Below are 13,143 nucleotides of genomic sequence, written 5' to 3'. Positions count from 1 at the left end.
TAAAGCAAGTACTTTCACTTTGAATTTTAATCGCGATGGTAATTAAACCGCTCAAAAGCATGCATCGCAAACTACCGCCAGAAATCCTTTTACGCTAATTTAAAATAAAAGAACATAACCTCCTCCTTTTTTAAGTCTACTAGCTGACCCGGCGAACTTTGTTCCGCCTTAATGGCAATAAATAAGCAGACTTTTTTTTTATTTCGAACGGGATAAAAAGTATCCTATGTCCTTCTCCTACCTCCCTGCTCTAAACTACCTCCCTGACAATTTTCAGCTAAATCGGTTCAGCCGTTCTTGAGTTATAAGTGGAGTAACTAACACGACTTTCTTTTATATATATAGATTAATGACGCAGCATAGCAAAAAGTTACAATTACTTTTTACAATCTGTGGGATAGGGTATAATATTTTGACCTTATGTTTGAAATAGTGCTTGAAATCCTAGAAAGTGGTAAGTTTAGAAAGCTTAATTATTATTTTCATTTGGCTGCATAAGAGTTTTTGAAATTCCAGAGTTGATTATTCTAAAACTTTCTTTATTACTTTACTTGTTAAATATTGTTAGTTATTAAAGCTGAAACAACATTTAATTCACTTTGAACATTAATTTACTAAGGTCTACTCATACGGCAAGAGTCAAAACTTTCTTAACTACAGCTACTATATTAAGCTTTTCACCTAAAATTGAAAGAGACAGCCAACTCTGTGGAGTGGACTGATGTGATTACGCAGCCACTGGCCCATATAAAGTTTGGGTCATAGTACAACTTGAAAGCAGTTTCAATGGAGACGATCCGAATTCTGCTGGCACAGTACATTGGCCCATGTATGAAGATTTACTGAGCGAATATTATCCTCTGTTCGCCCTAAGGAATAAATATAATCTGTCGCCGATTTACATCAAGAAGCATCATCAAAATCAGATGAAAACCATACGATTTGAAATTAAATTCGTATTATTAATAATAAGTTTCCAAGAGTACCTGAGTAGCGCTATAGCACTACTACGAGATAATAAACAGTGTTAAGAGCTCCCTTGAGAGCTTACTTACGATATCGAACTATGCCAATACAATATCTGAAATATTAATCTTATGTTTAAGTTTAGGTATAAGCAATAAGACAAAGGCATCTTCATTATTTATCGAGTATCATAATAAAAAACGATATTACTAATAGAGACATCTTTATTGTTATATCGTTTTCATAAATAACGAGTATGTTACTGATATCTTATAAGTATAACCATTTTTATTATTATAGATCGTCTACGTTAAACCAATAAGAAATTAGAAAGAGATGTAAAATATACATCTATAAAACAGTCGTGACTCGTGTGTTCACTGAAATATATTTTGTCCATCATTTGCTTTGAGCATACACTTTTCGTTGTTCAAAGTGTGAACTAGATTAAGCTATCGTCGAAACCCTCGTTATTCATTGCGATGCAAATTAGAAGTAAATTGGGAGGTCCAATCTACCTCCAATTTCCCTCGGCTGCGGACCTATATGCAAAGTATTCCTACAGGACTCATCAAACGCGCACGAGTTGGATTTGATTTGGATTATACTGCGGAGTTATAGGGAAGGGTTAAACTAATCTAACTTCTAAACTATAACTCGCTTTTGATTGATATAATTTACAGGATGAATTACCGAACAATTCCAATTGGTGAATTTACTTGTTGAAATTGGTAATAATAATAAACTAAAATAAAAGTATTTTATTACTTTCAACTTTTAATAGTACTAGTATTTTCACTAATTCATATTTCACTAACACTTCTTTAACCAATACTCACTGTGTACTATCTTGTAGAACCAACACTTACATACTTTATTGTATTGAAGAATAAAACAGTTTAAAATATTAAACCTACTGTAATACGAGTAGTCCAGTCAATGAATGCTTAACTGTGGTGTAGATGGAAATGCTTGGAATACAATTTTTGACTTCGGGACTTCGTTTGGACTAGTTAGGAGGTGAACATATCAAAAGTCCCCGCCCTTAGCCCTTGTCTACTCCAAACAAAGTCCCGAAGTAAAAAATTTTGTTCCACGCATTTTCCCTCTATATTTTTTTTATATCCTTGGACATTTTACACTACGCTTCTAGTCACAAACTAAGCAAAGCTTGTACTATGGGTACTAGACAACAGATATATTTTTTGTAAATTACATACATTTTATACAAATTCTTTATTGACTGGACTATAAGTCCATAAACTATCCGTTCACATGACGTATAATCATTAAAGTTAAATGAACAAACACCACATGATTGATTGTTTATCTATTAAGTTATCAAGCTTTGTCGAATAATTTATATCCTTTGTTAGCATGCTTGGTCGTCACCCACATAAATTGTATACAACCCGTCCTGTAATTACTATTGTCATCAGAAAATAATCGAAGATCGTAATATTTAATGGAGTTCGGCACGCAATAACCGGCTACGAGCTACGCGCTACGAGCTACGGCCGCTACGGGCTACGGGTTCGTAGTATGGCAGTTTGAAACGGACTAATGAAGGTAACTTCGATTTATTTCATCGTCAATATGAAATGAGGTATCATAAATACTAATATTTAGTTCTAATGTTTTTAAATTGTTACCAAAATCGAAAAGCAGTCATCTATATATACAGGGTGGAAACGTTAAGTGATCTCACTCGATTATTTCTAAACTATACAAGATATCGAAAAACTGATTACTGGTTCTGAAAGTGCTTTACAAGGTCTTTCAAACGGTACCAATAATAGGTTACAGAATAAACTGGATCCATCCGAAAATTCAATGTTTCCAGCTTCCATACATTTGGTAAAGTCACATTATTTTAAAAAGTACACATGATATCGTAAAACTGATTACTGTTTCTAAAAGTGCTTCACAAACTCTATTCAATGGTATCAATAATAGGTTACAGAATAAACTGCATCTATCCAAAAATTCAATGTTTCCTTTTCCCATACATTTAGTACTACCACAGTCATGACACTCATCTCTTGACAATATTATAGCAAGTATAGCCTAAAACCAATGTTTTCCAGAAATAATTTTAAATAAGAATACAATTTACGAGTTTATTTTAAGAGTTTATTATCAAATAAAAAAATATACACTTCTAATATTGTGCGTCTGACATACATTTAGTATGGAAGTTGGAAACATTGAATTTTCAGATAGATTCAGTTTATTCCGTAACCTATAATTGGTACCGTTGGATAGAGCTCGTGAAGCACTTTCAGGATCAGTAACCAGTTTTTCGATATCTTGTATAGTTTAGAAATAATCGAATGAGATCACTTATCGTTTCCACCCTGTATAAAAATGAAACCCGTTTCGCGTTGTCACGGCATCACGTGTGAACGGCTGAACCGATTTCGATAATTCTTTTTTTTTAATGTTTGTGGAAGTCCAAGGATGGTTCTTACGGAAAAAATATTAAGAAAATCTCTACGCTAAGGCGGTACGAAGTTCGCCGGGTCAGCTAGTACATAATATTTTTGACTGTTATTTTACACCACAAAATATGTGAAATAAAATTATGTGAAAAAATGTGTAGTGTCGTATTCTTACAAAAATATTATCGGAAACCATATAATAACAAGTAACATACTATATTTGCCGTAGCTTCTGCTACGGCCCTACGAATTTTCGTAGCCTCGTAGCATTAATGCGTAGACTACGAGGCCGTTTATAGCGGAATTAATTCTGACGGATATAACGCTCATTTTTGTGGGCGCTTAGTATTTTACGACCAGATACGGCATTAGTGTGTATCCGTTTATTGTTTTTATGCGAGGAAGAAGCCGTAAAGTGCGATTAAGTAGCTTACTGATGTAACAAACTTGCAACACCTACATTATTTTTGGTAGAAGATTACAAATCGGTTTCTATTATGAGTTTAGCTTGTGAAACCTATTACATGTTATTTTATGAGTCATACCGACTTCTGTTTGAACCGCGATTAAGAAACCAACATTTTGAAACTAAATTATTCATGTTCCTTCCCTTTTCCCTATCAACCTAAAGACGTTGGGTTGGACAAAGATTTTACGAGTACCAAAGAATTCCCACAACGACAAGAGAAAGTGCTTTTTAAAAACCTATTTACAAATAAAAAATACACTTGACGGTTCTGCGCTACCAGGATTTTCCCACGATCTTCACCAGATCCTCAATCCGCCAAAATATAGCAGTATAAAAGGTATCACGTTATATTCTCTCACAAATCACTATTTTTTCTTTGTTAAGTTTGCGTTTATCGTAAAAATATCTATTTATTTTAATAAGGTGCTCACAAATTAGTAAATTATTGAGGTGACTTACCAGCGATGGGTTCCAGCAAGCCTTCAGGGTCGGCTGCCTCGTCGGCGACGACCGCCGCCGCCACCGTCAGCACGAGCCAGCACAGCTTCATCGCGCTGTGGACAATGAGGACTGGTCACAATAAGGTCAATGAGGACTGGTCACAATAAGGTCAATGAGGACTGGTCACAATAAGGTCAAGGACTGGTCACAATAAGGTCAATGAGGACTGGTCACAATAAGGTCAAGCCTGGTCAAGCACAGATGTGGTAATTCAAACTTATTTGCCCTTTTAACCAAATTTAATCCAGAGTTCGTCCCGGGTATACCAACTTTTTTTTAATAATGCCCATTATGATCAAATACTGTCTAGAAGTTTTTGTGTGATGAAAAAACAAACATCCATCGAACAAACAGTCATGACGACTTTACTATTTAACATTATTAACAGATTTATTTATATTATAATTGATTAAGTTTATTTTAAGCGTATTTAGAGCTGAATCACGTGTTACTATACAATAAAGACTATCTATTTTCGACTATCAATGTCGTTAATAGAAAAGTAAAGTTGAACAAACTCATTATCAATTATGAACAATGCTAACCGTAAATAGAATTATCACAAGAATATCAAACTAGTGTTTATTTTCACAAAACACATACATGAAATATACCAATGAGTTCCAATATTGAAAACAAATATGGAGTATAATATAATTAATTTGGGGTGCGCCCATTTGGGTGGATGTGAATTCCGAAGAAAGAATGTAGGTAATGAGTGTCGTGAAAGAAAAGTAGTCCGTCTGAATCGACATTGCTCGCTAACTTTGGGTAAGATGAAGGAAAATAGACGAAAGGAATGTACACTGTAACTAAATTTAAATAAACAAAGTATGAATATACTATATTTTCAACAAGGACTTGAAACCACATTAACAAACGACACAATCCAGAATGGATCCCAAAAATAAATTTACACACAGAGACAAAACAAGCAATAAAAATAAATTTTGATTTAAGAATGTAATATCGTTCACGAAATCGTATTCTCAGTCCCGATTGCATCGACTATCCAAGCTCTATCTCATTATTCGCTTATTCCATAAATAGCTCCCTTATTTCCATAGCCATTCTGCTTGATGTCACACGCACCCGTAGTGGAGGTACAGACAGCACAACAACGAGACACTGTGGTATCTTATGTAGTTTTAATAGAGGCTATTTTCCAACAAAAATGTGTGTTATCTGATGTGCTATCGACTGTACATCCGACAATTTCAAATCCAGATAAAAATCCTTCGTCTTGCGACATAAAAGGTGACCCCGCTTTGAAGATGAAGGAAACTTGGTGTGACAATAGCGTACTTCCTATTTAAGGATAAGTATAAATGTTACAAACAAGATAATCTTTTCCGTCTTTAGAAGAAAAATAGGGATAAAGAAGTACTCGTATTTAATTTATTTTTACAAGAGGTAGAGATTTATCTGCCAACTCTATATTACGATATTAATTGTATTCAAGACACATTTTAAACATTGCTGGGGGTCCATTAAACCTAAACTCATTACAAAGTTAAGGAAAACTATAGTCTAAAATACCTAATTATTGTCTTAGAATTTCAGTAGTGTGATTGGCTGGTTTCATTTTTATCACTACCGAGTTACGAGTGATGAAATGATACGTAAAACAGTCACGTATAATATGTACATTACCGTCTATTACGCATAATACACGAGTACAAAGCTATAAAATCCTGCATTTTCTGTCAGCTTGGTGACTCTACTTACTCAAGGCGTCACAATAGGGTAGTCCCGTTGTTCAAAACTAGGGTAGCGTTAAAAGAGTTATATCTAGAGCAGCGCTCGCGTCTGACTGTACAATGTAGCGCGTTAAGAAGCGGCACTTACGTATATTTGCCATGAATCTGTAAAAACTACTCTTTGGATATTCTCTTTAATGACAAGGAAGCGTTCTGAATATTGAGGCTGCTGTTTTCAGACGACAAAACAGTTGTTTGGTTCGGTCTTACATTATGTACCATCACATAAGTCTTTATATAAGCCATTCAATATTTTCATCTTCCTCAGATCAAAGGTTCCCAAAATAACATATTAAACAAAGAACTTGAATACCTATATCAACGTGGGTTCAATCCCTTCTCCATGAATATATTTGCGTACATTGCAACAACATACACATCTGTTTATTTATTCGTTCTTTTTTGTTTCAATTGATTTATTTTTAATATATTGACACAGGTCTGTCCTAACCATGAATAATACAGATAAAGAATGAGGTTAACTCAGCAATTCAGCATTCGTCAGACGTACGCATCGCACATAAACTTGAAAGGGATTTAACAAGCTAGTACCTCGTAAAACAATGATCGCATGGTATCGAATATCAAACATATTGACACACACAGTATTTGAAAGCTTGACTGACGTGTTATTATACTCGTAATATAACAAGGCGACTGTATTTGCTAAGCGATTATGGGTACTTCTCATTTACACTCAAATTTGATGGTCACACAATAATCCCAACTATAATATTATAAATGCGAAAGTAACTCTGTCTGTCTGTCTGTCTGTCTGTCTGTTACGCTTTCCCGCTTAAACCTCGCAACCGATTTTGATGAAATTTGGCATAGATATAGTTTGAGTCCCGGGAAAGAACATAGGATAGTTTTTATCCCGGTTTTTGAAACAGGGACGCGCGCGATAAAGTTTTTCTGTGACAGACAAAATTCCACGCGGGCGAAGCCGCGGGCGGAAAGCTAGTAGTTCATAAACGGTATAAGTTAGAACAATAACTTTGAAATCAGATGATAAAATATCTATTTAGCTACGTACAAAATAAGTTTTATCGTAATAGAAGCAAAAATAATACGAAAAAATCACATGAAACCATAAAAAACGGGGTCATTTTTCGCGTTCTCATCGTGTCACACCTTCGGTTGCAATGAAACATTTGGTTACTGCATTCACAATTTTCATTCAATTTGTGTGTAGCATATACTAAAATCATCGTAATTAAATATATTTTCCACACAATAGTCAAAAAAATATCTTCTTATAATTATTTTGAATTGAGAAAGCGAAATACGTTGGTCACACGATTTTAGGTACCTAAAATTTTGAGTGTTAATACAAGATTGCCGTTAAACCGAACACCAACAACCAATCACAANGAGATCAGAGCCCCGATTACGGTAACTTTTAACGTCTACAATCCAGACGCGTTTCTGATTCTGCAATACGATTGGTCAAAACAGCTGACGTGCGCTGTTGAACGACCAATCGTATCGCAGAATCGAGAAGCGTGTCTGGATTGTTGACGTTAAAAATTACCGTAATCGGGGCTCAGTACATCAATAAATAAATAAGGGCCTCGTATTTTTGTTGTCTGTCTGTCTGTGTGACTGTATGTAGGTATGTCTGTATATGTGACTGTGTGTGTATCTGTTTGTAAGATAAATTTGATCTGAAGTTTGAGTTAAAAGTTGTACAACAAAAATACGAGGCCCTCTGGCCTAAATAAAAAAAATATTTTTGTTGAGGGACTGATAATCAGTTAGAGTTCTTTTTTATTGAGGTACTGATAATCCGTTTTTTGCTTCTTTAGCATTTCAGAATGCCACCAGTGTCAACCTTAAAACCAATTGCGTAGAATCTTGTAACTTAGTAGGTGACGTAATCGGTAAAATTTTATCTTGTATTTAAGTAGGTACCTATTTATATTATGTTATTGCTATTTATCTATGAAAATAAGACAAAATATATATTTTATAAACACTTAAGAGTCATTTACAGTAGTAAAGTTTGAAAAAAATATTGCTGTGAAGTACAGAATCACTTTCGTGGCATCAAAAAATTCAAAACGTTGAAGCTTCCAAACGAGACTCACTATTTGACTGATCTACTGAGAATACAATCTTCACATCAAGCGCTACAATTTTTGTTTACAAAAAGTTGAAATAAGTTAGAAATAAAATTCGCCACGAAGGTGACGATGAGAACCGTGGCGATGAGAAATAGCCTTATAAATGTCAAAGAAACGATGACGCACTGAAAGGGGTTATAAATCAGCCTTCATTGAATCTTGAAAAATTAACGTAGGTACGATTTTAAATTATTCCTGAATTTGGGAAACGTAACGTTTGACACAACTTAAATAAAACTTAGACATTATTCTGCTGATAGTAGCACAAAATAAAACTTAGACATTATTCTGCTGATAGTACAGCATTGTTTCGCCAACAGCGCACCGGCGAGAGCCCTCGTCGCAGCATTATGCAGCGAGGCTCCGACCAATACTGGCGATTCGGATATTAAAAGTGGCAGAGACTTGTTGAGGCAGAAATGTGCTGAGTGCAGAGTCTCAGATGCAAATAGACTCTATTCTTACAAAGGCATTTTCTAGTGCGAGGTTTACTTGAGTCCTGTTTGATGTGTAGGTATATGAAATAAATATAAAGTGCTTTAAGTACCTACGCCACCTCGATGACATTGACTTATATAAAAATCACCAAATGTCTCTGTAGGATAGTGGTAAAAGCTTTTACCTAAGTACTATTTTAGGCAATAAATATTTTCTTGTGCAAAATTCCCCACAGAGAAGTGTACACTTTTTTCGGTACCAAATAGTTACAAAGACAAATACAAAGTAACATCCACAATCAGCTTAGAGGTATTTAAAAAATATGAATAACAGCTTGGTCTCACTTTTCAACTAAATCAAAAAGCGTCCCTTCAATTCTTCAAGGGACAAAAAGTAATTATGCGATGGCCAATAAAAATGGGCATAAAACCAAACAGGAGCGCCATTAATTACGGCAGGACAAGGGCTTAATTAAAGGCAAACGCACAATGCCTCTTAACACACAATCTCTTCAGTCATTTTGGCTTCATGCTAAATGAGGAAAACATAAAAGTTAAAAACCATAAAATTAAGATTGAAATACGAATTTCGACTTTTGAAATATAATTCCGAAATTGCTTAGTTTTGGCGTTTTTTTCTAGAATGTATTGCGTATTGCTCTGAAAAGCGATTTCAAAATCAAAACTGTCACGAATGTTAGTTGTCGACTTTCAGGTTCCGCCATCTTTCGGCGAAGTCTATAGATAGGTCCTGAAAAGTTTTAAATAAAGCTTCTTTGCTTTTCTCCTTAACAATTTCAAATAAAAAGCGCTGCTGAAAATGCTCGGGCCAATTAACCACTTAAGTTTTTGTAAAGGAACTGAGTAAACTGTCAGTTCCATAGTTTTATCTCCGAGAGAAAGGAAGGAAATGTTGAAGAAAGGAACGACTTTATCGTCCAGTTTGGAGCCTGGCCGAGCGAAGATTTTACACTCGCTTTAACATTTTGTTAAAGAATAGGTCGATGTACAACAAAACAAGGAAAAAATAACTTTTCAATGGGTTTTGTATTTTTAAATATTGGACCACAAAATCTTTTTTATCGTGTTTTATGTTTGTTTAGGGGTTCGTAAAAATTTTGAAAAATAAAATGGAACCTTCATTATACTTGTCTTTCTAGATATCTGCTACAGGAAATTTCACTAGAAATTACTTGATGTATACCTAGTAGACGAATTTATGTACCGAAAGAACCACAAAAACAAAGATGAACGTATTGTGAAACCAAACTATCTGAGAATGTTTCAAGCCCAACTTTACCCACTCTTTTGGTAATGACAGATTGGGTTAATAATAAAAGATCAGTAAAACTAACCGTTGCTAATTCCAACCAAACTCCTGAACTTCCAAATAATAGTAACCTGCTACGTGAGCAACCTTGGTCCTGGTGCGCCAACATTTGGCACGCCGTCAAGCCCGCGGGTCCGGCAACTACTTTAATTAAAGTGCCATTAGGTAGAGATGCCGCGTGTTTGGCGCCGTATCTGTGTACCTACCATGAGTTTACGTTAGGTGTGCTCGCTAGCGAAAACGGCTAAAATCTCTATGGAGATTTTGTTTCTTGAAAGTAGCCGCTAGGGGCGCTGCACAATATGTCATACAATTAATGTCATTTTTTTACGCAGTCGCTAGTGAACACACGTAACGTAAACTCATGGTAAGCACACTGAGATTGTTCGCGATAGTGTGATGTTGCGCGAATTATTAAGGGTGATGTTTAATATTGTTGTAACTGGGCATACTTTACTGGCAGATTTTCTGTTGAAAGGGCTTTTTTGGTGTTTGTTCACTTCACCTTGTATACTCATGTTTACTTATTTATAGTTCTTCTCAGAATTTTCTTATTTTAGTCTAAGCTGCAGTACCTAAACCAAGACTGCTTATTTATATTTTTGGGATCACGTCTGATAGAAGGAAGGGGCATATTAGCTGCACATAACACAATAACTACATAAATGTATATGCAGGTAAACGAAATAACAAATGTTGCGACATTTGTATGAGACCGCAAAGATATCCCTCTCCTACACCTACCCATTCGCAAACAAATATCGCCCTCTCCGCTCACATCAAGTCTATATATAAATGTACCTTAAGGCAAGCAAGAGGTCACCGACCCTCATTAAACACACTGCGGCAATCCCAGAGGAAGCCAGCATGTAAATGATAATGACCGTAAAAAGTTGCCGTGCTCAAGCTACGTGGGTAACCTTGGTCCCAATAATTTGGCACACAATCAAGCTCCAACTTTAATTAAACTGCCATTAGGAGCAGATCGTGTTTGCGCCGTATCCGAGATTCTGCGATAGTCGCAACCGAATTGCGATTTATGTTTGCAGCCGACCGAGTCTTAATGAGCTTGTGTGGCAATAACTGTTCGCTAAGAGACGTAGTGCTGGATTTAATGTCGAATGGTTTAACCAACCAATATTCGTGTAACAGGCGCAATTATTTACAAATTCATCGCTTTGTTGGTCGATTAGCTAACATTAACGCTCTCCGTAGCAATAAATATCACTAATTCAAATAAAAAACATGCTGTATTTCAGTGAGAAGTTGATCTGATCAATACATATCAAACATTTATTATAATGATCATAATAAACGCTTACCAGCCCACGCAGTCCAATTATACTCAACAAATTATAGTAGGATCTGTATCTGTATGAATCTGTAGATTCTCGATAAATACTTGTAGGTAACGAGTGTTTATCGAGAATTCTACATCTACATCCAATTAGTATACAAAGATCTTGTCAATATCCTATAATGAGCACTTGTATGGAAGTCCATTTGCGAGTTCGGTCTATAAATACCCTGTAACATCAGATCCACGCGCCCAACTCACACAGTTACAGTTACTCAGAGAATTCACCCACCCTCGTCACACTGCCAATAATTGGTTCGCGGCATGAAATCACAGTACAATTTTGGTGCAGTAGTACCTAATTAAAAGTTTGATGAAGCTTTGACTATTTTCTCTATTTATTACCTCTCGTTTTCATCGTGTTTAGCCAAGATCTACAGATTAATTAATAATTATAAAAACTAGGTAAAATCAATGCTGAGGGTTAACTTTCAGTAAAGCGGATATTTTCATGAATTGACGAGCTTTTACTGTGATCAAGATGAAAATGTGATAAATGCGATAATATGTATAAACTTGATACCAATGATTCAAAAATCTAAAAAGAAGAAAAGAATGAATCGAATGGAATCGAATGGAATGATAAATAATATAAAAATAAATGGTTAGTTAGGTACAGTAGGCGCGCGAGTTCATGTCCATCGGGGCCTTACTTACTTACTTATACTTATACTTACTTATAAGTTGCAAAAAATATGGAATAAGTAGATAAGGTTGACCTACTTAATTGGTAATAATTATCGATATCGACATTAGCATAATTAGTTAGGTAACAGCACTACCGCATTCCTCAGGATGGACATGAACTCGCGCGCCTACTGTAGGTAGATGCTTTTCCGAGCATTTTTGTGTTGTGAAGAAAGTCTAATAAATGATTCAAGCTCTTTGGGATTAATATACCTAACTATTGACATATGTTAGGTATACTACCTTAGTATACTGTGGCAAAATGGAGCGTCGACTTTGCAAACAATGTAATGTAGCGAAGTTTGATTGGCGTGCGGTCGGTGCGTATGGCAATACAAGCTGGCACTCCTCCAGCGAGCGGGGACTGTCTAACTAATTAACTTTAATTATAGTGGAAAGGCTCTCATGTTTACTGGATTATTATGGAGCATTCTTGAAAATTACAGCTGTTAAACTAGCTAAAGTAGTCAAAAACAAATTAGTCTTTTTCCCTAAATGAAACATTTTGTCTCCGGTGATTAAATAAAGGTAAAGCGATAACGTATAGGGTTTTGTTTCACATACGCGGGGAATAAATGCCCCAAAAAGGTGCAGGATGTTGTGCGAACCCTTCGATGTAAGGGATTTACCCATAACATAAGCTCGGATTTGTGATTTATCTTTGTTTTGAAAAAAGTTTTGAAACTCCCTTAATGCGGCTTTTCACGTTGATATTGTTCGTTAAACCGATAGGTGTGGGTTTAGTAAAAAATTCAGTCATGTAATCTTTTTCGCATATAAAACGGATAATAAATATGGTAAATGACTGAAGGATTCAAAGGAGAAACTCATTTCAATCCACGTAATTTATTTCAGCAGTGAAATACAGTTAACCTTTTATTTGACGTTCCGTTATGTTTTTACATTTCATTTCGCTTCGTGGCTCAAATATTCCAGTAAACGCCAGTTATTTGGCCATACGGGCATGTTATTTCAGCGGCCGTATACCCCGGAATGGGGTCAGCTGTCATGGGCTGACCGCACCAAAGGGCTAATGTAAGGAATTTTCGCACTTCATTTGTTTTATTTT

General features: G+C 35.5%; 1 protein-coding gene across 1 annotated transcript in view; it reads right to left on the bottom strand.

Annotated features, from left to right (window-relative positions):
- LOC114361809 (thrombospondin type-1 domain-containing protein 7A) overlaps nucleotides 1–13,143 on the bottom strand; it is a 77,445-nt gene that overhangs the window by 57,323 nt on the left and 6,979 nt on the right. The window contains exon 2 of the mRNA XM_028316997.1: nucleotides 4,336–4,430. Coding sequence (XP_028172798.1) covers nucleotides 4,336–4,426 — 91 coding nt within the window. The 5' untranslated portion in view covers nucleotides 4,427–4,430. The remainder of the gene's footprint in view (nucleotides 1–4,335; nucleotides 4,431–13,143) is intronic.

Source organism: Ostrinia furnacalis, unplaced genomic scaffold, assembly GCF_004193835.3.
Source record: "Ostrinia furnacalis isolate ACB-3 unplaced genomic scaffold, ASM419383v2 OfSCF6001, whole genome shotgun sequence".
NCBI classification, from domain to species: Eukaryota; Metazoa; Arthropoda; class Insecta; order Lepidoptera; family Crambidae; genus Ostrinia; species Ostrinia furnacalis.
Note: the sequence above shows the minus strand (reverse complement) of the source record. Positions and strands in the feature narration are given on the sequence as shown.